Source organism: Anguilla anguilla, chromosome 12, assembly GCF_013347855.1.
Source record: "Anguilla anguilla isolate fAngAng1 chromosome 12, fAngAng1.pri, whole genome shotgun sequence".
Lineage (NCBI taxonomy): Eukaryota > Metazoa > Chordata > Actinopteri > Anguilliformes > Anguillidae > Anguilla > Anguilla anguilla.
This window is the reverse complement of record NC_049212.1, coordinates 36,369,166-36,395,685: the sequence shown is the minus strand read 5'-3', so window position 1 is coordinate 36,395,685 and position 26,520 is coordinate 36,369,166. Positions and strand designations below refer to the sequence as shown.

The 26,520-nt window shown below is 47.7% G+C and overlaps 1 protein-coding gene across 1 annotated transcript in view; it reads left to right on the top strand.

Moving 5' to 3' along the window:
* The window catches only part of b3glcta (beta 3-glucosyltransferase a), a 79,812-nt gene that overhangs the window by 15,285 nt on the left and 38,007 nt on the right, over positions 1-26,520 (top strand). Inside the window, exons 2-3 of the mRNA XM_035383734.1 lie at positions 1,655-1,701; positions 16,079-16,118. Coding sequence (XP_035239625.1) covers positions 1,655-1,701; positions 16,079-16,118 — 87 coding nt within the window. The remainder of the gene's footprint in view (positions 1-1,654; positions 1,702-16,078; positions 16,119-26,520) is intronic.

Below are 26,520 nucleotides of genomic sequence, written 5' to 3'. Positions count from 1 at the left end.
TTCATTTAAATTGTTTGCCCAGATAAACATGATTTATGCCCCCATCCCTTCATTATAGTGGGTTTTTTAGCCTATGTAAATCGCCTCTTTATCAAAAAAATAAATAAAATGAATGCCGCTTTCATCGTTAAATGTGATCTAGCAAAGGTAAATGGTATCCATTAACCATATATATTGTTTGGAATTGAGATAAAGATAAATGTGTATTGAGTATTTTTGCATAAGTTTTATTTCTGTATTGTTTTTACCGTAAATCCCAGAAATGTACTTTGGAAATATCTAAGCCAGCTTAACAGTTTCACAGGTGCTATAATAAGCACACAGAACACACTCTCTTTCTTGGCCCTTGGTGCTCTCTCTCTCTCTTTCTCGCTCTCTCTGTTGCCCAGAAACACTAAGACACATGCTTTAATGACTTTCTCATCCCTTCCCCCAATCCCACCTCTGTTCTTGCTCTTTAAGTCACTCAGTTGGATTTGCCAACTCATTTGAAGGGAGCTCCTTTGTTTAAGGACTTCCAGCCGGGGGGATGCCTGCGCACAGCCTTGGAGCTGCCAGACACATCCCAGGTGCTGATAATAACATCCTGGTGGACAATTCTGACCGTGGCTTTCCTCAGAACTCCTGTGTTTGGCATTCAAAGAGCACCAACAAAAAAAAATAATATCCTGGAGACTCACTTATAGATGGCTGTGACACTTACAGATGTGGTCACATTTGTCAGTTTTAAGAGGAAAAACCGTGTGGTGTTATAATAGTAGCTACTGTGACTGTAGAGTGTGCATCGGTTATGTGGCACTTTGGATAACTGTCAGGCTGGGCCTATAGTATGCATATTAAAAAAAACGCCATGCCTCTTGGGGGAAAAAATAGAGAATTGAGGCCTTGCAGACTCAACGGGCACCTGCAGTTTTAATCAATACCTCGTCATTGGTCACAGTTTCTTACTTTGGAGGAGCTGAAAAGGGGCATCTGAACCCTCGGTCCTGCGGTTTAGTTCTTACGGCTGTGACTTCAGTCTGCGTGGCATTTGGAAGCCTCCGGCACTTAGCGCTGCCACTGTCATACTGCGAGCCCAGTAGCAGCACACAAATTCAATTTAAAAACTGCTTATTGACTTGGCATCCTCCCGTGGAACACTGCCCCCCCTCCTCCCCCCCCCCCCCCACCTCCCCCACCTCTGCCAACCCATACCTCGTGAATCGATGGCAATATAAGTGGAGAGAAGCCCTCTGTGTTCTCATTACAGACGCTCAGAGATGACTGGTTCAGAGCGCCTGCAAAATCCAATACAGAGAAGACCCGGGTATCGAGAGGCAGAAACACCCAATGGCAACTTTAAGCTCCCTGTCTGCAGATGACTCTTTTTTTTCCTGGAAGATTAGGTCCCAGCGGCATTTCATTTGCTTGATTTTTCTGAGCATTTTTGCAACTCTTTGATTTGCGCACACTTTGTACCAGTAATTACTCCTGGCTTCGTGAGCGCACACATCCATTTATATTCCTCCCCTTGGCTTACATGTCATTGACTTGTCGCGAGGGTTTGATGACTGTGTTTGTGTTGTTTGCCTCTGTTTTTTTTTTGTGTTTGTTTTTTTTTTCTTCTCTCCTCTCATCACTAACATTGTCTTCTCCCCGTCTGATTTATTTGCAGTACTAATCAGCGCTGCTGTCGGGGATTTGAAGGAAGCCGGCTCGCCGGTAAGGACTACTTCGTTGAAACGTTTGCCGTTTAGAGAGGCAGCTCTGCTTCCTGGCGAGGCGGCGGGAGATTTCGGTCGATCGTTGCGTTTCTTCGTTCGCGCGGCCGGCCTCGTCGGGGTTCGGTGTCCTGAGCGCCTTCGTGTGAACGGACGGAGGTTCGTTTGTGTCGGTCGGTGGGTCAGTGGCCTTTGAATTTACCTTTTACGTTTGTTTGGCAGACGCCTTTATCCAAAGTGACGTACGATAAAGTGCATACCGAAGGTCACTGAACCTAGAAAACTCAGGTCAGATAAGGTGCAATACTCATTATGTAACAGCAATCCATAGCCATGAGCGTCAAGTCCAGTTCACACAGTAAGCGCAGGCTAGGTCAGAAAGTTATGGCGAGTCAAACTAGAATGAGGCATGACGACAAGATATCATAGACCTGCAACATCAAGATAACGATGCAAGTGCAATACAGGTGCTGGATGAAGATACAAGTGTAATATGAAAGTGCTAGAGGATCGAAGGGTGCGTGTGATAAGAGCGATCCTAGATTGGGAGCACCCTGTGGAGTTGTGATAGAGTGAATTCCGTTAGAGTCCAAATAGATGCGTCTTCTGACCGTGGCGAAAAAGGGACAGGGCCCGAGTGGTTCATTGAGGAACGGGGAGTTCGTTCCACCACTGGGGAGCTAGGCTGGAGAAGCTCTGTGGTTGGGACGAGCGAGAACCTTTCACCCGGATGGCAGGGAGTGCAGGTCGCCCCGCTGCAGCAGAGCGGAGTGGTCATGCTGGCGTGTAAGTTTGACTTATGTCCTGTAGGTCGGAGGGGGCTGTCCTATTAGCTGCAGAGTAGGCCAGACTCAGGACTTTGAACCTGATCCTGGTGGTGACTCGTAGCCAGTGGAGTGACCTCAGCAGGGGGTGACGTTGAGGACAAATTGGGCAGCGGCATTCTGGATAAGCTGTAGTGGCTGTGTGGCACAGGCTGTGCAATCCTGTGAAAACTGTGGTTTAGGAATACTTGTAAATGTAGAAATGTTATGAATGGAAATGTCACGAACTGGAGAAAAAAAACTTCAAAGATGGCTTCAATTTTTATTGATATTGATTTGACATTGATTATGGGAATGTCTGCACAAGCAAGAAATTTATGTTTGCAAATGTCCTGTAATGGGGATTTATTATGGATTTATTATGGATTTATTATTATTATGGAACCAAATGTATGCATCTAATGTTTTATTCTCAATCTGGGAGAGCTCCCTGAGACTGATGCGAAGTTGCAAAATAATGTATGTTTATATGGTGTAATTTAGATCATTTTAAACGAAAACGAACACTTTAATATGCACAACATCCTTAATTATGTAAAGACTAAAAGCAACGCGGTAACTTTTAGCCTAAGTAGCCCTTTTGTATTTTTAATGGGCTTTATCTTTGTGGCTCATCTTTTTCATTAAACCTTGGGTTCGTATCCCAGGGATGCGTTGCTATGGGGAACCTGACATCACACCACCAGTGTATTCCTTTTTTTTTACCCGTCTTCCTTTTATCTCCTTGGCTTTCGTTTACCACGTCTTTCCACCTTTCATCGGACCGTTTGGTTTCAAACGCTGCCAGCGCAGTAAACTTTTGACAGAAGGAGCGGCGGCCCCCGCACGCTGATTCCGAGCGCGTAATGATCGCTGTTATACGGTCACATCTGCGTGTGCGGCAGTTGGGTTTTTTTTTGAACGGCGAGGTTCCGAGTCGACGACGCCGTTTCTTTACCGCTCCGCCGTCTCGTCCCCTCAGATTGATGACGGGCGCTGGCGCCGGGGGCGGCAGGTGCGTTCCGAATGCCGGGCACGTTCCGCACCATCCCCCCCCCCCCCCCACCACCACCATTTGCTTTGATACACCAATTTCTGCCTCACAGACGATTCTTACATCACTCCGCAAACTTCGCCTTGTTTTACAAGTTTAAGTTGCGGCTGTCTTTTTTTTTTACGCCTCTCCTCTGGTAAACCTCTCTTCCCCAAAAAACTAGGAAGCTTTTTTTGCTGTGAAAACAACGCGGGCAGGGGAAAGGATTCGCGGTTCCCTCTCGCCGATCCTCCCCGCCTTCTCGAGACAGCTTGAGTTTTCAGATTGTCCCTCAGAATTTGTGCAGCGTTATTATTGTCGCCGAAAGTTTGAAAAGCTCGCTGCTCTCCCCCACAGATGTGTGCTCTGCAGGGGAGACCGGCTCTCTTCCCGTAATAACTTCTACATGGACAAATCACCAGCAGTCAGAAGCCGCCGCTGCTCAGCAGGGCTCTCAGGCTGCCGAGGCCCAAACAGAAGCTGTAATAAGATCCCGCTGCTGTTTGAATCAATAGCCTTCAAAGGCACACTGCATCCTGACCACATGCTATATTTACCCCGGTTGTGATGGGAAACCTTTGCCAGCGCAATCAACTGAATGAAATGATCCAGTGGCCAAAGCCACATGCCAGAATCAATTGACATTTTTCTATATGTTCTTGCTTTATATATATATATATATATATATATATATGTATACACTCATTGGACTTTTCGAACCATTCTCTGTAAACCCTAGAGATGGTTGTGCGTGAAAATCCCAGTAGGTCAGCAGTTTCTGAAATACTCAAACCAGCCCGTCTGGCACCAACAACCATGCCACGTTCAAAGTCACTTAAATCACCTTTCTTCCCCATTCTGATGCTTGGTTTGAACTTCAGTAGATCATCTTGACTATGTCTACATGCCTAAATGCATTGAGTTGGTGCCACGTGATTCGGCTGATTAGATATTTGCGATAACGAGCAGTAAAGTGGCCGATGAGTGTATATATATACACATTTCATATACATATACATATATATATATATTTTTTTTATTACATTTTTTACATTTTTGATCTGTTGCATCCAGTGAGGCTAGTTGCTTGTGCCTCTGACCTTGGCTCCTGTTCTGTAAAAGTGAATGAAGACTAGAATTCCAGAAAGTGGAAAAGGTTCAAAGAACAAACAAAAAAAAAATGATGGTCAGTCATATTACGGATTCAGCTCGTGAACCTTCAACATGGAAGTGGGGAATACAACCTCCATGAAACATTCTCACGAAGCAGCAACAACCAGGAGACGCGAGTGAAATGGAAAGCACCCCCCTCTCCCAAAAAGATCTCTGTCAATTTAATCACATTCATAAAACATGCATAGGCCTTTCCACTTATAGTGAGTGTTCCATATTTTAGTCTTTTTTATAGCCATTTACTCTCATGGCAGCTTAATGGCAGGTATATTTCTGTCGCATTTTGTCATTTCAGATGTATTCGAACAGACTTTTTGTAGTTTACACGCAATATTCATGTATTCCTTCAACTGTGATGCGTGCTACTAAAAATAATCATGTCAGAAAATTCCTGTAAATGTTTAACTGGAAGAGCAGGAGGGACTTGAAATCTTCCCAGAGAATGGCAGTATGTGGGTCACAACTGAGTTTGCTAGGGCTTGAAACAAATACTGCATACAGTACATACACAAAAAAATTAAGCCTTTTTTCAGATGCAAGTTTTTTGCAATGACTTAACAGTGTAAGACAGTAAGACAATTCAGACAGGGTGTTTCCTGCTGTTCCTGGTTGAAAATAATTTCATTGAATCCTCGCTTTCACGTGCTAGCTCTTGCCCGTCGACTTGTTTTGCAGTTCCGCGCTCATTAACTATGGATATGGCGAATCGATACTGCTCCCCAGCAGAAGTGGCATGCATTGTTAACATATCACTTTTATGAGAGGTATTGATAAATTGGCGATCAATCACACACACACAACCCCCCCCCCCAGGAGGAATGCATTTTAAGACGGACGCTCGTTTGCATTTTTCCGATCAATCTTCATTTTATGCGCGCGCGCCCTCTGAAGTGTTCGTTAGAGGTCATGCATTAGAGGGACTCGTGTCAGAAAATAATTACATTTTGACGCGTGGAGCGGATCGCCGGGCCCCGAGCGCGGCAGAAAAGGGCTTCGGAGGCTCGAAAAGGCGGGAGAAATCAGCCGTGCGGCGTGCTGCGTGAGCTGGAAAATCAAAGGTGTGGAGAGGAGGAGAGAGGCGAGGCCTGGAGTGTGCAGCACTGATTGGATGATGCTTATTTAGTAGCCCCGGGAAGGGTGTGCAGTCGCAGAAGGAGTCCCCAGTTAAGCCCTGCCTCGGATCGGTGTTAACAAGTACCGGGAATGCTGATCAATTCTCAGGCCTTCAGGTCTTCTTGCAGACAAGATATTTTCTCAGCCACTTAAAATTTTGGAATCTGCCTTGTATTCTCTCATTCTCTCTCTCGCTCGTGAACATTTTTCGTATACATTTTTTGCGAAGGACAGAAAGTGGCTTTCTCTCTCTCCTCTCTTTCTCTCTCTCACTCTCCCTCTCTCCATCCTGCTGTCCCTCTGTTCATGTATGGGAAGGAAAAGCATTCTCTAAATGTTGCCAGTGTAATGTGTATATACCAACAAAAAAATAGGAACATATACACATTGTATAATGTTTGATAGCAATAATAATTGTCATGGTATAAATGGGTTAATGAACAAAATTCCTGAGCTTGATTATCATTATTCTCTGTCGAGTAATTGATTGGTTATTAGGGATTGCATCGTGCCAGTGGTCATTAACTGCCACTTGAATTTTCTTATTTCTCGAGGATAACTTGTTTATTTATCATTTGTGTTGATCACCATTACCGTCCACTATTTGCTGGTTTTGGAAGTCTGTTGTATTTAAGCAGTTGGCAAGGAAAGAAATTTACCGTGTTTTATCTCTTTTTCTCTGTCACTCCCTCTCTATCTATCTTTGTACCACAGAGGTTTGTAAACTGCACTGCTGGTTGTAAACAGCTCATCGTAAAGATGGTGAGCGAAGCGTGCTTTATTTGCAAGCAGATTTATGTAAGCCCCTAAGAAAACTGGAGTTTTTTTGGGACGGAAAGGGACGTGATCTCGTTTTTAACGGGTACATCAGGGGGAGATCTCGGGGCTCCTCTGGAGAATCACTTAAAAACCACCTGTCACAGGAGATTACTGGGGAATCGTGCGCAGACTGCACGTCGTCTGAGTGCGGAGGGAAGGCCCGGAGGGCTGGGTCCTGCTGAGCCCCTGTGCAGGAGCTGGGAGTATTTCAAAAAGCACCCTGCTGGAATCATTCTTAAAATACCCTCTGTACCCACTGCCCCTTTTAAGAGAATCCACTGTAAGCCCGATGCAGTGCCTTCAGAAGTGAAGTCAAATTTTTTTAAAAATATGCAAATAGGACTTTTTTTTTTCTACTCCAAAATAAATAACGATCTAGAACAGGGACGGGTACGAGTAGCGGATTGATTGATTTCCCGTTGGATACGTGCCTGCTTGACCTTTATTTTCTCATAAAAGCCGTGCATGTGCAACTTGGCTCCATTTGTTAATTTATTGTAGGGAAAAAAAAGGAGGAGGACGATGAAATGAAGCATATTTATTCATGTAATATGAACAGTTTGAATGCCCTGTGCAGAGGGAACCTGCCCGAGGCAAATTTACTACCTCTGTCAATTCCAAATATGTGATTCCTTGGCAATGGAAACGTTGCTTAAGTAGTCCATCAGATATCCCATAGCCTATACCACTTGGCAATATAAACTCGTCTTTCTACCTAAACAGGGCTACGTTACTTAATATTGAAATTCAGTCTGGTTTTATGTCAAAATGGTCGCGTATGTTTGTCATCACTGATAGCTAGCTACCCAACTACTGAATTATATTTTAAAAACTCAGCTAAACTACTGTATATAAGTGTCATCAAGCTGTACAGTAACTAGACTTGGTACTCTCTATACAGTCATTCATGGACATCAAGCTACACTGTCGCAGGTATGATACGGTAGCTGTTGACGTACTAGCACTTACAAATTCCCACTTTATAGAGTCGGACTGATGTGCATTCATTTAGAACGATGGTTTAACTTTTGCAGGCACTACTTCATAGCTAGGGATCTGGAAAAATAATGCGCATGTCCCAGTCAATCAGAATTGAGCCGCAACATTTGTGAGTTAAGAATAAAATTATTTGTATCATATCTGACACTGTGTTTATTGACACAATATGCTCAACATGAAGACTTTATTATGGTATAAACACTTGGGTACTGATGTGTGTATGTTATGTTAAGTGGTGCCGTCCGGCCCAAGATGCATTCTAAAAATAGATTCTGTGCTACAGATCAAGCTCATTATGTGATCACTCGAACTGTGAAATAATTGAAAATCAGCATCTCTACTCTATAATATAAAAATGAAATGAAGTATTTAGGTATCGTCAGAATTGTATAAGAAATATACCTGAAAATGACTGAATTGTTCAGTATTCACCCCCTTTTAAATCAACAACTTAAATCTGGCCAATTGAATTCTAACTAAATATGAGAGATCACACTAAATATGTTAACAAGGTCCACCTGTTGATTTTGAATCCGGTTATGTTAAATTGCATGATTGCAGTATAAATATCACTGAAACAGCCGATCTGAGCCATCATACTGCAGTGAAGACTAAAGAACTGTCCATGGTACTTCAAGATGAAGTTGTTAGGAGGAAAATAGCTGGAGAAGGGTGTAAAAAAATAGCCAAAGCTTTGAACCTTGCTTGGAGCACTGTTAAGTCCATTGTAACAAAATGGAAATAACATGGCACAACCAAGACACTACCAAGGTCAGGTTGTCCTACTTGACTAAGAAACCGAATGAGAAGGGATATTGTCACGGGTGTGATCAAGAGGCCAGCTACAACACAGACAGAGCTCATTGGCTGAAATTAAATACGTGTCCAGAGATCAACAGTGTCTTTGGCACTTCACGGATTTGGCCTCTTCAGGAGAAGAGAAAGGCCAACACTGAGTCATGCCCGGAGTTTGTCAGAAGCCATTTTACAGTCCCTGAGACCTTCTGGAAGAACATGTGGTCTGATGAGCCTGAATTTGAGCTCTTTGGTCATACTGATGAAACCAAGTTCTATGTTTGGCGCACAAAAAAACACGGCCCTGTTATCCAAGTAACACCATCCCTGCTGTCAGTCATGGTGGTTTCATCAGGAGGGATGCAAGATGAATGCAGCCAAATACAATTTTTGAGTAGAACCTGTTTCAGTCCGAAACAGATTAGCATTCAGGGCAAAGATTTATGTTCCAACAAGATAATGACCCATAGCGCATGGCGAAAACAGTACAGAAAGGTATCTGAAACGGGAAAGTCAGTATTCAGGAATGGCCCAGCCTGAATCCAGATTTTTTATCCCACGTGAAATCTGTGGTATGATCTCAACACTGTTGTCCCCTGAAAACTCTGTGTAATTTTGGCAGTTGGAGAACATTTCTGTGGAGGAATGGGCAAAAATTCAAAAATCTAAATGTGTAAAGCTTGTGCAGACCCATGGAGACTCACCTGTAAATGCAGCCAAATCTATGAAGTATTTGAATCCTGGGGGGTGGGAGGGTTTACAGCATTGGCCCCCCAGAGTGAATTTGTTGTTGAATAAAACATTTTTTCCCCCACATCATAAACGTGTTGAATTTTGTCTGTTGGTGAAGGAGGAAAAAATATTTCAATGCATTACATTTTTTTAAGGTGTAACAGGATAAAATGTGATAAGGTTCAATGGGTGAATACTTTCTGAGGTCTCTGCACTTGATGCGATTGAACATTAGGTCGTATTCCCGTGTGAGTCAGAACGGTAATAATGGGGATGGAGATATCTGTTTTGATTGGCATAGCAGTTTTTTGACTCAGAATTTCATTTTGATTGCAGTTCTTGACGCACTGTCTGCAATTCACTCGTTGCATTTAAATCAGAATATTTTTTCATCTGTCAAAAACTTTGGAGTTGTTTTGTAGGAATGGACAAAAAAGTATTTCTGGGGTTTCTGTAATCTTACTTCATCTCTTAAGATTTAAAACTCTATTTGGTTTATTACCTTGCTAGCTGTAGCGTGGAATATTTGCTTCTGACTTGGTTGTAACATAACATAACATGACATAACATAACATAACATAACATAATGACAAAAACAGGGCATTCAGCCCAACAATGCTTGCCATTTTCTAAATTAGTGCTCTGATTACCTACAGACTAGATAGTATCGAACACTGTATCATGCCTAGTCTTGAAAATCCCCAGAGTTACTGCCTCTACTACATGACCTGGCTGGCTATGCCACACATTGACTTCTCCCTACGTGAAAAAATTCTTCCTAATGTCTGTGTGGAATTTACCTTTTGATAATTGCCATTTATGCCCCCTCGTTCTACTAACAGAACTCAACCTGAAGAATTTCTTGTAGTTCACTTAGTTGATCCCCTAAATGAATTTAAGTATTTTGTGCCAGGTAGATTAGTTTGTGAAAATGTATGGGATGGAAATTCAGTGCAATTTAATAGGATAACTTTGATTTGATTTATGAAATGCACTGTGCATGCATTAGGTATGTATTAGCTTTGGCAAATTCACATGCAATTATGTGCCTTTACATTGTAATTAACCCCCCAACCCCCCACGCACACTTTTCGCTTTACTGTACATACTGGCTGCTATTTTTACGATTGCTCTGATTGTTTTGACATTACATAATGGAATTCACGGTCCATTAAAATTCAATGCCCATTGAGGCTCAGATATGACTTCTTTTTTTTTCTTTTCTTTCTTTCTTGTAATTGTGTGCACTTTCAGTGCCATTTGCAGTTCTTTAAGTAAAGCGGAGTTTCCTCAGAGAGTGCCCTGAAAATGAAAAGACCCCTCGTCATGCCGAGGCTTTTAAATTGTCCTGTCAAACCGCCATTTGTGCCGATCGGTGTCCGGGAATTCAGAGCCCGCTTGTCTTCAATTACCTTTGAAGTGCCGCGGACGCGGACTGGCATCGGCAGGACCGTTAGCGTTCCGAGCGTTTTTTACTCCGACGTGCGGAACTGCAGGAGCCGTATGATGTAGCGTAATGGGGACCGTATTGTTCCGTATTGTCATTTAATCCCATTTCCAGGGGTGTGGAGGGTGGAGTGGATGGACAGAGGAGACACGCACACACTCTCACACACACATACACACACACATTTACACACACACTCACACACACATGCGTGTACACACGCACACACACACACTTGCATGCACACACGCACACATTTACATATGCGCATACACACTTACACACATCCTTACACGCGCACACACACACACACACACACACTTGCACACGCACGCACACACACACACACTTGCACACGCACACACTTGCACACACACACGCACGCACACACACACACACTTGCGCACGCACGCACGCACACACACACACACTTGCACACACTTGCACACACACACGCACGCACACACACACACACTTGCACACGCACACACGCACACACTTGCACACGCACGCACACGCACACACACGTTGGTGTTACAGCCCGTTCAGTCGGAGGGAGGCAGCGGTGGAATTGACCCAGCGAGTCGCTGCACAGCAGAGCAATAATTCACCATTTTTCATCCGCTCCAGAGGCACTGGGGCCGTAGGAGATGAGGCTCGCGCCGGTGCTCCCTCCTTCCTGCTCGCCCCTTCCTGCCCCCCCCCCCCCACACCCCCCATCTCTAAGAGTAATAAGAATAAAATTGCTCGGCCATTTTCTGTTCAAATCTCTGCAGGCTGTGGTGCGTGTTCTGTGACCGATAGGAAATCCGTCATCCTTTGTGTGAGTATCAGTGTTCTTTAGCGTTCAGACTGGGCTAAGTGATTACGGAATTCCATTTCAGCTAATGCGCTGCGATTTTTTTTTTTTTCTGTGATAAATTACCACAATAACGGTATCCTGTCTGACACTGATGGATGCTACAGGAACATAAAGTCTGTTCTCTTAAATTTTTTTTTTTTTTTTTTTTTTAAAAGAGAGAGATAAAAAGGTCCAGTACTTGTAATCAATGTGGATTACAAAAATGTAATGTGGAACTTAATATTTGTAATATATGACAGAAGTTGTGGCAGTAGTCCAGATGACGCATTCTGGCAGACTAATAGTCTTAATAGCCACCCATTTTATATTTGGGTTGAATTTTGGACCACATTCCTCTCCTTTTCCCGTCATCTTTGAATAAAAAAAACGTCATTAGACCCATAAAGTACAGGCACAAAACAAATTCATTATAAATTTGTCCAAAGAATGCAGTGGCACTACTCTACTTTAAATTAATGGCTGATTAAGGGCTGTTTTCTTTTTATATATATATATATACCGGGCAGTTTTCTTTACAGAGTATGTTTTAGCTGGACCACAAAAATAAATCTTGAATAAATCTAAAAAAATAATAATAATTTTTTTAAATAGCGCAATAAGTTAATTCAGTATCAATATGAATACATTCAGATTATCTTGTTTGAATATTTGACGTATTGGTTTACTTTCGTTTCTCTTCATAATTTTGAGCGCTGTCACAGTTTTACATCTGTATTTAACAGGTTGCAGAACTGATTGGGAATATATTGATGGTACGTACAGGCCATTTATACTGTGCCTCTCCTCTGAAATCTGAGGGACCTGGGGCCGCTCTGGCCTTGTCTCTGTATCTCTGGCCCTGGTGCAGGTGAGCCATGCACACATTCTCCCCACTCAGGCAGTGATCGCTGGCTACGGGCATTAAAAATCCAGCCTGCCCAACACTGAATTCAGTGCCAGTCTCCACCTCTCCAGTGCATTGCTCATTTTTTTTTACAGGGGAAAAATATATATACAAGTATTGGCCAAAAGTATTAGGCCACCTTTGGTTTGTTTTTTTTTTGTTTTTTTTTAAACTTTAGTTAGAGAAACATTCAGTTAATAGGTGTGCATTTATTAAATAACAAACCAAAGTATAAACATTTTCTTTCAAATTCTACCTACAATAACACAAAAAGATGAGTTTTACTTTAAAAAAATAAAATAAATAAATCTTAGACACGGAGCTCAAATTGAGCTCCTTCAGCATTAATTACACTTCCATTATTGGAAGTCTATCCAGTAATTTTGTAAAGTGGGTGGTGGAGGGTTGGTAGGTGGGTGGAGAGGTAGTTAAATTGACTGAAATTTTATCTATCTTACAGTTTTTTTTAACCACTGTTAGCCTAATACCTTTAGCCTGTAGTGCAAGTAAAACATGCACTAAAGCTGCAAGACATATGGCAAAGCAGAAGGAGTTAGGGTTAGATGTGCGGGGCCAAGTAAACATTCTTACAAGAAGGTTATTCCCAGTGAGAAATTGCTAAGAAGCTTAAGAGTTCCTGCTGCAGTGTTCAATACACACTCAGATTCTACTACACTACAGGCCAATGGTATTAGACCACCTGTGGTTTTTAAAAAAACTAGATAAGGTAGAAATGATTTAAGTTAATTAGACTTTCCCTCCTACTCCTCCACCTCCCACTTTGCCATATGATTGGATGTGTGTCTGTGTGTATATGTGTGTGTGTGTGTATATATATACACACACACTATATGACCAAAAGCATCTGTACACCCTTTTGGTCTGGGGCTGTTTTTCATGGTTTGGGCTAGGCCTCTTAGTTCCAGTGAAGGGAAATCTTAATGCTACAGCATACAGCGAGCCCTGCCCTCTACCCCATCGAACCCCTTTGGGCTGAATTGGCATTCCGACTGCGAGCCAGGCCTTATGCTCAACATCGGTGCCCGACCTCACTAATGCTCTTGTGGCTGAATGGAAGCGAATCCCCGCGGCCGTTTTCCTACCGAAAACCCTCCCAGAAGAGTGGGGGCTGTTACGGCAGCAAATGGGGTCTAACTTCATATTAACGCCTGTGGTTTTGGAACGAGATGTTCAATAAGCGCATATTGGTATGTATGTATACATATGTGCGTGTGCGTGTGCGTGTGTTTATCACCTCTCTTGTTCATCAGCAGGTGCACAGCTGTGAAAGGATGATGGGGAGGGGGGGGCAGGGGGCTTCTATCTTGCAGGCCCCAAAAGATGTGTCTAACTCTGTATCAATGCCCATGGTTTTGGAATGAGATATAGAATAAGCACATAATGGGTGTGTTGTTCATCAGCAGGTGTGCAGTTATGAAAGGATGAAGGGGAGGGGAGGGGGGGGCAGAGGGCTTATCACCTTCTATCTTGCGTCTTCTCAGGTGCACAGTTGTGAACAGATTGGGGGGGGGGGGCAGAGGGCTTATCACCTTCTCTCTTGCGTCTTCTCTTTCCTCCCAGGAAAGGGTTTGATTTAGACGTTCGCTCTTCAGCCTGACATTATTGCGGGGCCCAGAAGATGTGTCTGCGCTGCTCATAAACAGCTGGCACAGGCCCGAGCGCCGACGCTATCCCCACGGGATCCTGGCTCCAGCGTTCGGATGGGCGATGAGGGGAGCTGCCTGCGAACCAGAGCCCCACTGCTCACTGTCAGACTCAAACCTGATCCAGACTGGCCTTAATCATTTGTGCCTGGGCATTGTGTTGGCCTCTCACATCATCCAGATGAGGACTTAGCCTTTATTTAACATGCATTAATCTCAGTGTCTCTGGAGAGATTAATAAACCATTTTGGAAGAGATACCTGGCAGAGAAGGAGACTGGGCAAGGTGAACTGCAGCTAGGTTACCTGTGTGCTCATCACAAGCGATTCCTGTGCATGCGTCAGCCAGCCAGCCTGAAAGAAGAATTAAGCCCTTTAAATTAGTGCTTGAGTTTCTTGTTTGTTTCTGTTGAATAATATATTCTGTAGTCGTTTCAGCAAACAAAACAGGCCCGTGTTTCAGTCGACACATGGCTGTCTCTGTTTACGGTAAATTTTATCACGCCGGCACACGTTTGCTTACAAGCTGCCCTTTGCCTTGTACCTCCGGAGTAAATTTGGACTTGTGTGCACTGTGGTAAAATATTTACGGAAGGGAGTTAAAAGTCAGATTTAAAAAAAAAAAACATTTGTAAAAAATGGTGCCATGGCAACAGCAGGGCTGTAGAAGCGGATGAGCGGGAGACTGGAGGATTGGACGCTCTTGGATAGCTGAAAGTGGGTTTGTGCTGTGTTTGGTGGGCAGTCCTCTGTGTACAGACTCGCTGTGTCTCGCTCTCTCCCGACTGTCTCGGTGCGCGCGGTGTGCCCCGGCGGTGCAGTGGCGTGCCGCGCGCGGGTCCGAGGTGGATTTACGGCTTGTTTAAAGTGCGCTCTGCAAACAGCGGAGAGTGCAGTAATTGTCAGTCTGAGGGGTGTTCATAAATCAGAAAGAAACCCCAGTCGCACTTCTCTGCTCTCTTTCAGTGTCACTATCTCTCTCTCTCTCTCTCTCTCTCTCTCTCTCTCTCTCTCCTGGCACAGAGGATGCCAGAGGTGGTGGAGGGGTGGGGGTAGGCGGGGGGTTAGAAAGGGTAATTTAAAGTTTCTGGTGACGTGACTGATTTTCCTCGCGTGCTTAGCGAGAGCTCGCCTTCAGCTATTGCCATGGCAAAGCGGGGAGCCCCGGTGTGGTAAATGAGCCGGGAGCTCGGAGCAAAGAGGCACGGATCCCCGCGGCTCGGGGAACATAACACAATTAGCCAGAACCCCACCGCCCCCCCCCCCCTCTTTTATAACATGGGGGAAAATCACACATTGTTTGTTCAGGAAGTTCAGAGGAGGACGCTAGATTCTAAAGCCGAGAGAAGGAAAGAATTGGAAGGGGCGAATTCTTCTGGAAGAAAATGTCGGCAGCTGGAGCCACAGTGAGGAGATTTACCGATGCCTGCCTTGGCCGTCTGGGATGGTCGTTTTCAGGCACTTGGATTAGTCTGCTTGTTTTGATGGACCTTATGTATGTACACATCGCTGTGGTCCCTTAGAATGATCATCTTGTCTGAAAGCTTTCTGGGCTGATCTACACAAACCGGGATGGTCATTTTCCCTCTTAACTGTTTGTGTAGGGAACACCAACCCACCTGTACGTCTCCAACATGACCCCACACCTATCTGGGTTCTAACCACCAGGCTTTTGCTCATGACACTGACCTGGATTCAAGCAGTATTACATTCGACTGTAGCTTTAAATGCAAGGGCTACACTTTTCACTTTCACCAACTCAGTTTGGCGAGACTACTTTTAGTGCTGAGCTTTAAAAAAAAAAAAAAAAAAAGAAAAAACTTGTTTCAAGTCAAAATGAAGGCCAAATGTTGATGGAATCTTATCCACTGTCTTTTGATGTGTATATAAATGCAGCAGATCTGAGAAACCTCCAGCTTGGGGAGTATTTCGAAGTTCACGTTAATTTCCTCGAGTCTGGATGCTTGGTAGCGGCTTCTCCCTTGATTCTCAGGGGTCTCCCAAAATCAGTGGAACATGCCAGACTCTTTATTGTTCTTATGTCTTCTCTTTTCAGGTCCAGGGGGATGATGAGCACAGTCAGAAAAGACCCCTTGGTGAGTGTTTCTGTTTCTATACTAAGGGAACTGTGTCTGTGAGTGTTTCTGTACTAAGTGAACAGTATATGTGAGTGTTTATGTACTAGTGAACAGTGTCTGTGTTTCTGTACTAAGTGAACAGTGCCTGAGTGTTCTTGTACTAAGTGACCATTTTATGTGAGTGTTTTGTACTAAGTGAACAGTGTCTGTGTTTATGTACTAAATGAACAGTGTCTGGGTGCTTCTGTACTGAGTGAACAGTGCCCGTTTCTGTACTGTATGAACAGTGTCAGTGAGTGTTTCTGTTTCTGTACTGAGTGAACAGTGTCTGGGTGCTTCTGTACTTAGTGAACAGTGTCTGGGTGTTTCTGTACTAAGTGAACAGTGTCTGCGAGCGTCTCTGTGCTTCTCATCTCTAATTACGCAGTGACTTGCGTCCTCCCTGTGCCGTCTGCAGTCAGTACGCGGTTGATGTGCCTCAGAGTGTCGGTGCGCGGTGCAGCAGCAGCGCTACATGCATCCAGTCTCCCAGTCAGCTTTGAAGTCTGTGTTTCGGGTCAGCGCTAATTAACGTGGATCACGGTTTGCTGTGCACGAGGCACATTTAATTTTATTTCACTGCAGCGATTCGAAGAAGGTTAATGTTACGTGCCGCTCATCGGAATGAGCAGATCACAGAAGCGGCACTTCAGAGCTTTCCCCAACATCAAGTGTCACACACGCGGTGAAAGACCTTGCCTGCCAGGCACTTATTGTTCTCCTCCCATCAAAAAACACTCCACACATTGAAGGACAGATCTGGGATGCAGGCAGATAGAGCCTTTAGTCAGAGGGTAATTAACGTCTCTTTGTGCGTGTGTGTGCGTGCATGTGTGTGTGTGTGTGTGCGCATACTTGCCTGTGTGTGTGCATGTGTACGTGCATTCCTGCGTGTGCATTTGTGCGTACCTGCCTGTGCGTGTGTGCATACACATTTATAAGCATTAGCCTACATTCTTTTTACCTCCTTACTCCTTACCTCTGAATTATGTGTACACAAAATAGTTAATAATAATAAATATAGCTGCAAGCAGCGATTCCCGGGGTCCAAGCAGCATAGCAAGAGTTGGCAATTGCAGAGGCTCTATGAGGGCAGACACAAACTGTACACATATATATATATATATATATATGTTCCAACTGAGATGATGGACCTTGCCATCAACTTGGGGACCTGTCTGGAAAAACTGATACAAAAGTTATATCTCAATGAAGGTTTGTGAGATGGGCGAAATACCAAATTTCATAGAAATCGGTTAATTTTTGTGGGAGAATTTCACTTATTGTTCTCTTCCCATCACAAAGCACTCCACACACTCTGATGGCAGTGAAGGGCAGACCTGGGATCCAGGCAGATAGAGCCTTTATTCAGAGAGTAGTTAAGGCCTCTCTGTATGAGTGTGTGCGTGCTTGCGTGCTTGCATGTGCCTGTACACAGTTCATTTATAATGCGCCTTTTGTTATGGTCATCGTTTCCATTATATGCAGTATTACCATAGGATTATGTTGCATATAGATCTTTTTCACTGGTTTTTCATTACATCTTGGTTTGTGTCATGGGAAACAATAAGGAGTTGTGTATAAGGAGTTGTGGGAGCTGTTGTCTCAAGTTGTTTACTCCTGAGACAAAAGCTCCCACAGAAATGGTTTTTTATCCATGACTCATGTATGTGTACGCCTTTCTCAGTGAACCTGAAATGTTAACTTCTGAGAACAACTGGAGCACATTAAAGGTTCAAATTATTAGGCAAAATCTATTTACTTTCTGAGTGGAAATATTAAAGTGGAAATATTAAGCCTAAGATGCTTTCCTGCACCACCACCCCCCCCCCCCCCGCCCCCTTCCCAATTCCATTCCTCAGGCTTGGGTATATTCCTTTCATTTTACTGAAATGACCTCCTTCAGTTGACAGAAAAAAAGATGACATTCTGTAAGCTTGCCTGTTGTTTGCCGTGTCACCAAGGAAACAAAGCTCAGGAAAACACTTCAAAGCCAGTACAGAAGGCCTTCCTTTGTCTCCTTAGCCGAGTGTAAATGCTGAAAGATGAGCATTTTGGTCTTCTTTCATTAACACTGCCACACCATCACCGTTATCTGAACACAAAAAAAGCTGAACTGGCTTATTAACCTACCCCAGAGCTGCCCAGCCCTGTTCCTGGTGATCTACCGTCCTGTAGCTTTTCACTCCAACCCTAACAAAGCGCACCTCATTCATCAGCCAGAGATCTCATTGAGCTGCTAATTAGTAGAATCAGGTGTGCCTAATCAGGGTTGAAATGAAAACCTCCAGGACGGTGGAGGTCCAGGAACAGGGCTGGGCGGCCCTGATCTCGCTGCCGTGCCTCTCGTCCAATCAGGCGAGAGAGCGCAGACTGCGCAGACTGGCACACGCGGCTGCACGGCCTCCGTAATCGTCTGAAATCAGCCCCTGCTTTCCGCTGCGCTCCGCCGGAGAAGAGACGCTTTCCCGCAGCGGTGGCACTGGGAGGGATGCGCTTCCCGTCGGGCTGGCGCGGGGGCGAATCGCAGGCGCCCGGTGGAAGTATGGGAGGCGCCGCAGTCACGCTCCCTGCTCCGTACCGGTTGTGGCCTATCAGGGCTCCGGTTACTGGCAGGGCTCCAGCCGGCTCGGTGTGCCTCTGAACCAGGAGCCGGCGCTTTACCTGGCTGTGCCAGCTGTGCCACCTGTGCCAGCTGAGCCCCGCTCTTGTGCTTTATTTAGCGGGCTGGGGAGGCGGGAGGGACGGTTCGGGCAGACTGTACAGGGATCGAGCCAGCTCTGCGTTTCTCTGAACCAGGAACCGGCGCTTTACCTGGCTGTGCCAGCTGAGCCCTGCTGTTTTGCTTTATTTAGCGGGGGTGGGGGGGGTGGCGGGGAGGAGGGGGGGGGGGGAGGTGGGGAGGGTTCGGGCCGGGGAGGCGGGGAGGCGGGGGGTGAAGGTGGGGAGGGTTCGGGCCGGGGAGGCGGGGGGTGAAGGTGGGGAGGGTTCGGGCTGGGGAGGCGGGGTGGCGGGGAGGCGGGGGGTGAAGGTGGGGAGGGTTTCGGCCGGGGAGGCGGGGAGGCAGAGAGGGTTTCGGGCAGACCGGACAGGGAGCTGCGCTGCAGCTCATCTCTTGCAGGTGGAGGGCGGGCGCGGCGGAATGATGAACTCCGGAGAGCGCTCGAGGTGCGGAATGTGAAATGAGGGCACGTCGCGTGAGACTGGTTGCTTCGCGGCGCCCTGCAGCGCCAACGAGCTCGCCCGCCCGCGCCAGCGCGCTCGCCTGCTCTTACACTCCCATCCATCTCCGCGCTGCCTACTGCAGCCTCCGCACCTGTGCCACCCCTGGCCCTGAAATCCCCTCCGCACGCATGCACCCATGCATCAACCTGTCATGTGATTACCGTGTCCAATCGGGAACCTTTTACCCAAAGGGTTAACTCCCCCCCCCTTCCCTGTACCGCCCAGGACTGCTGTGTCCTGTTCCCCCTTTTTTTTTGCCCTGCCCTGTTTTCCTGCTTTGTTCATTTTGAAAGCCTGAGCAGGGCTGACTCTCAGCTGATGTTCTGTGGCCTTGTGTAACAGTGCAGCCTAATGGAGCACGATTCAGGCCCCTCTGCCAAACCGTTTAGAGCAAATGGACTCCTGTGTTGGTCTTGCAACGCTGACCCGACTGCTTATTATAAACAGGATTAGTGCAGCCAGAGCGATTGGCGCAGTCTGGTCAAGGTAAACAAAGGGCTCCAGCCCTCTTGCGGGGGGGGGGGAACAGAAAGGTCTGATTTTCCAAAAAATGGAGCGCTGGGCCTGGCTGGGTGCGGCAAGATGGCAAACAAAGGAGTCACCTGACCCACAAGGCCGATTTTGGAAAAAAATTAAGAATAGGGGACCGTTATACATCGTAGCTGCGTAAGATTCGATATCTGGCTGGCATCAAAGATATATTGGCGGCGTGTGGTGGTACGGTTTCCCGGGAGATGGCGGTGCTGAAGGTGCTGAGGGGCCAGAGAGCGTGCCCGGAGCTCTGCGGTAATGTGTGTGGGGATGCTAGTTCGGCTAGCGCGCTTCCGCTGCCTATACATCTTCATCAGAGCTTCTGTGCGATCGCTTGTCAAGGATTCTCGCCTTTGTGTTTCCTAGAGAGAAATCAAATGCATCAACTCTCTTTCGCTCTCTCTCCTTTTCTCTCTCTCTCTCTCTCTCTCTCTCTCCCTCCCTCTCTCTTCTGTCGGTGTTCCCTTCCCCTCTCTTTCTCTCCGTCTCCCTCTCCCTTCCTCGTTACATTCTCTTGGCCTCTTTTATTTATGCTCTCTCTCTCTTTACAGTTGATTGGGCCGCACTTGACATCCTCAGACAAGACATCCCGGTGCATTGTGGGAGCACAAAGCCGCTGCGCTTTCCAGGGCCCTGTTGATAAACCGGGGGGCTTTGAGCTCCGAGACTGGAAGCACTCCCCTCGAGTCTCCCGTCGGCCAAAAATAATTATGTCGACTCGATGGAGACACTTCACAGAGAGCTTTGGGTTTCGAAAACGTTACCATGGCGATGAGGACCTGGAATGTTTGAGACTCAAACTGCCCGTGGCGTTTGAATTATTGATACAAAGTAATGGTTTCAAAAAGCCGCCGTCGACGTTCCCGCGGTCATTACCGGAGTCGTCTTCGGCGGCGGTGGCCTCCGCGCGTTTAATGAGAGTGATTAAAAACAGCTGGCGGCACCTCGGCCAACTCCGGGGTTCAGAGACCGGGCCCGTGTGTGTGTGTGTGTGTGTTTCTCTCAGAGAGAATCGTAATGAGGTGAAGATGGAACTCTCTCTCTCTCTCTTTTTTCTTTTTCTTCTCCGCTCGCGATGCGGCGAGCGATATTTATGGCTCTGACCTTTCAGAGACGCGCTCAAAGTTAAACACAGGGCTTGCTGTGGATCCATTCGCCGCGCAATTAGAATCTATGTGAATATGAAAGGAATCAGGAGCAAGAGGGGAGGCAAATTATTGTAATTTTAAAAAATGACAGCAGTGACACGGACTAGCACAGGAGAGCTGGGAGCAGGAGTCAGCACTGCAGCAGGGTGGTAGGTTTCTCTCCTTAATTGAAGGGCGCTTTTACAGGTTGAAGTTTGAGCCCGGTTTGAATTTTTTTTTTGCCTTGAATGAATTTCCCATCATGCCGATGGGGGCGACTGATGAAGCTTTTCTGCCTCGTGTGTTGTTTTCTGTCACGGCTCAGCCTCTTTTGAAACAGTGCAGTTGGAATGACCTTTCGTGTCTGCAAGCCCTCTCGTTCCCTTCTTTAGAGAACAGAGAGGGAGTTTTGGGTACAGTTGGATCATCGAGAGGCTTTTATCTGCAGAGCACAATGAGGCACGCCATCGGAGCTCGGCGGGGTTTTCACCCGGGGAAAACGTCAGTGTTAGGCCGCGTGTGCGCGCCGCGAGCTTATGGAAATCGACTATCGTCGCCATCTTGACTGGTCTTCGCTGGCGGCTCCCCGGAACGCTCTCTGCTGCCGTGGTGACAGGCTGGTCCTTTGTTCTCCAAAAAAAACGATGGCGATAACACGAAATGAATTCGCTCGTGAAGTTTCGTATGTATTTCGCGGGTTTCTCTCCTTGGTTTGTCTTTGGGTTGCCTCCTGTCTGTTCTCTCTCTCTCTCTCTCTCACCCTCTCTCTGTCTCTTTCTCTCTCCCCCTCTCGCTCTCTCTCTCTCACCCTGTGGGTGAGAGGGTGTGGGTGTATGTGTACATGAGTACACATACACCCGATGGGGCATTCACTCTCGCTCTCTCTCTCTCACTCTCCCTCTCTCTCTCTCTCTCTCTCTCTCTCCTTCCCTGTCTCTCCCTCTCTCTCTCACTCTCGCTCTCTCTCTCTCACTCTCCCTCTCACTCTCCCTCCCTCTCTCTCTCACTCTCCCTCCCTCTCTCCTTCCCTGTCTCTCCCTCTCTCTCCCTCCCTCTCTCTCTCTCTCTCTCTCTCTCTCCCTCCCTCTCCCCCCTGCTGATGCTTTAGGGTCTGTGCTGTCGCCCTGCAGAGTGCTGTCTTTGTCTGGTCCTGTCGGGGTGGCTGATGTTCTCTAACCCGTTACCGTAGCGCGGTCCGTGGCGTCCCTGTAGGGCCGGCGTGGGACGTCTGGCGCTGGCGGTAACGAGCGGTAAATGATGTTCTGGGCCGCGGCCGGTGCTGCCTGATACTGCAGCGCTGCAGGAAGTAGCTGCTCGCTGACTCTCCTACACACACGCCACTCTACCAGTGCTACAGCATTACTGCAGGGAGACCCTCTCTCTCTCTCTCACACACACACACACGCCACTCTACCAGTGTTACAGCATTACTGCAGGGAGACCCTCTCTCTCTCTCACACACACACACACACACACACACACACACACGACTCTACCAGTGTTACAGCATTACTGCAGGGAGACCCTCTCTCTCTCTCACACACACACACACACACGCCACTCTACCAGTGTTACAGCATTACTGCAGGGAGACCCTCTCTCTCTCTCACACACACACACACACGCCACTCTACCAGTGTTACAGCATTACTGCAGGGAGACCCTCTCTCTCTCTCACACACACACACACACACGCCACTCTACCAGTGTTACAGCATTACTGCAGGGAGACCCTCTCTCTCTTACACACACACACACACACACACACACACACACACGACTCTACCAGTGCTACAGCATTACTGCAGGGAGACCCTCTCTCTCTCTCTCTCACACACACACACACGCCACTCTACCAGTGTTACAGCATTACTGCAGGGAGACCCTCTCTCTCTCTCTCTCACACACACACACACACGCCACTCTACCAGTGTTGAAGCATTACTGCAGGGAGACCCTCTCTCTCTCTCTCACACACACACACACACACGCCACTCTACCAGTGTTACAGCATTACTGCAGGGAGACCCTCTCTCTCTCTCTCACACACACACACACACGCCACTCTACCAGTGCTACAGCATTACTGCAGGGAGACCCTCTCTCTCTCTCTCTCACACACACACACACACGACTCTACCAGTGCTACAGCAGTACTGCAGGGAGACCCTCTCTCTCTCTCACACACACACACACACGCCACTCTACCAGTGCTACAGCATTACTGCAGGGAGACCCTCTCTCTCTTACACACACACACACACACACACACACACACGACTCTACCAGTGTTACAGCATTACTGCAGGGGAGACCCTCTCTCTCTTACACACACACACAGACACACACACAAACGTACTGATGCACACACACATGCTCAGAGGAACTAAAATACACACACGTACACTCATGTACACATACTCGTATTCATACAGATTGGATACTCTCTCACCTCTCTCTCATACGCACACACACACACAAACACACACACACCGATGCACACACACTCACACATGCATACATACTCCCACACACATACACACGCACACACACACACACGCACATACATTAAATTCCTTTCACATTTCTCCGGGCCCAGAAGGCCTACTCACACGTTCCTCTCCTGGCTGTCAGAGCAGCTCATTCGTTTTGACACGCAGTCCCGCGCGGGCTGTCACCTGCGCGCGCGGAGGTCGTTTAAAAGTCACGGGGCGCGTCGACGCCCCACCCCGTCATAGATCTGCACGGGACGGGGGCGACAGCCGCGCCTCAGGGTCCCGGGCGGGCCTTGACGCTCTGGATGAAAAGCGGCAGGATAATTCTGGGGTGGGGGTGGGTGTGGGACGGGGGTGTTGGGGGGGACGCGGTGCTTTTATCCGTCGCGCCCCCTTTCCGCCCCCGAACGCGGAGGAGAGCGCAGATGAAGGAAACGGAGCGCCTGCCCCTCTCCCCAGCCCCCCTAATCGCGCAGCGCCCTGCCGAAATAAATCACAGCGTCCCCGCTGTGGCCGGGACAGGGGTCCCGCCTCGGTCACGGCCCCCCTCGCGCTCTCGCATGTTTAATTTTCCATCAGGGGCGGGTTTTTTATTTATTTTGTGATCCGCTGGCCGGCGAGCTGTGCGGTAAGAGCAGTGAAAGCCTGTTCTGCGTGTCCCTGGGAAGCGCTCTGCCGCGTCCCTGCCACTGGGAAGCGCTCTGCTACGTCCCTGCCACTGGGAAGCGCTCTGCCACGTCCCTGCCACTGGGAAGCGCTCTGCCACGTCCCTGCCACTGGGAAGCGCTCTGCCACGTCCCTGCCACTGGGAAGCGCTCTGCCACGGCGTCCCTCCCACTGGGAAGCGCTCTGCCACGTCCCTGCCACTGGGAAGCGCTCTGCCACGTCCCTGCCACTGGGAAGCGCTCTGCCGCGTCCCTGCCACTGGGAAGCGCTCTGCCGCGTCCCTGCCACTGGGAAGCGCTCTGCCGCGACGTCCCTGCCGTCCGGGGCTGGCCCGCCTAAATGGCCGCTGTATAATCCAATAGATTTATCGATTGCTTACTTTGTCTGCAAAAGCCAGCATTGGAAACCTGGCAATCAGCGTACAGGGAAGCTGACCATGGGAGAAGAGGGAGAGGGAGGGAGAGATAGAGGGAGAGGGGGCCGAGAGAAAGAGAGTGAGCGGATGAGGAAGAGATAGGAGAATAGCGGGGCTGAGGGGGGGGAAGGTTGGAGGATATCTCCTCTTCCCGTACCATTTCATCGTTTGATGATTAATCGAAACCTATTAATGCCGAGGCCAAGCCGGTGGATTTACTCTTAATGAGTTTCCTCTTTTTTCCCCCACTGCCCCGCCCACTCCCTTTTCTTCTGCTTTGACATCACAGACGTATTATCTGCTCAATGGGAGATTGGCACGCCTCTTATCTGATGCTTGCATGGGCTGCAGGCAGCTTTTATTGCTGTGCTTTGCAGTATCGAGTGACTGCTGCGTGCCAAGGAGACGTACCTGCTTTTTGAGCAAAACCAAGACACACACAGGCGCGCACACACACAGACACACATTCAAGAGTACCCTCACACACACACAGGCGCGCACACACACAGACACACATTCAAGAGTACCCTCACACACACACAGGCACTCACATACAAACGCACGCACATACACGGTGTACCCTTACATACACACATGCTTGCGCACGGACACACTCGCACGTACACACACACATGCACACATACACTCGCACGTACACGCACACGCACACATATACACACACACACTTGCACACTCACACCTGAACACACCCACACATGCACCCACACACACGCATATACAGTGCCCACACACACAGAATACCCTCATACACATGCGCACACACACACACACACACACACACACACATACACCTTTACACACACACATACACACACACAGTGCCCTCACACACACACACACGCACACACAGTGCCCTCACACACACACACACACATACACCTTTACACACACACACATACACACACACAGTGCCCTCACTCACACACACAAACACACACACAGTGCCCTCACACACACACACACATACACACACATACACAGTGCCCTCACACACACACACACACGGATTCCGGGGTAGGACACTTGGAGGTGAGGTGGGGCTCAGAGCAGCAGCTGAGAGGCTGGTTCTCCCTCCCCGAGCCCCTCTCTCAGCGCGGCGTGCTGGAGACGGACACGCTGAGATTTACAGGGGTGAGAATCCTTCACTCCTTTTTTTTGGGGGGGGGGGGGGGGGGGATGGGCGGGCGTGACTCGGAGCTGCCAGCGCTAAATGAGAAAGAGATGACAGTGATACAGTGTCTCCGCTCGACCCCCCTGTTAATATCAGCCCCCCCCCCCCCCCCCCCCCCCCCCCCCCCGCGCGGGGGCGGGTTCTAGAGCCGCAATGGAGGCGTGCCTGTGTCAGCGTCTTTCCTCTCCTCTTCTCCCTCTGTCCCTCACCTCCTTTCTCTCTCTCTCTTTCCTCTCTCGGTCTTTCTCTTGTTCTCTCCCTCTGCCTCTTTCTCTTTTCCCTCCCTACCACTGTTCCCTGAGGAAGCATATGAGTCTGTCGTCAGCTGCGCTGATTTGTTTGTGTTTTGAAAAGTGGCAGTAAATTCCTCAGCACAATTGTGGGGAAAGAAAAGGCTTTATAGTTAAAAATAAAACAAAACAATCCCTGTCAGTAATATTTATGATATGTGATGCTCTCTTTATGATTAACGCTTGTGCAAACGCATAAACAGATAATTAAAATGTCCCAGAGTAGAGACCCCGTAAAGCCCTTTTCGTCTTTGTGCTCACCGTTGTGTGAATGAGTGCATATCTAATGTAGGCTTTTTACCTGGGACTGACGGGCCTCGCCGTCTGCCGTGAAGGTTGTCGGACGCGATTCGCGGCGAAGTCCGCGCACGCTTCTCGCTCTCTTCTCTCCTCTCGTCTGCACCGTCTCAAAGTCGGAGATTCTTGCTGGCTCCGAAAAG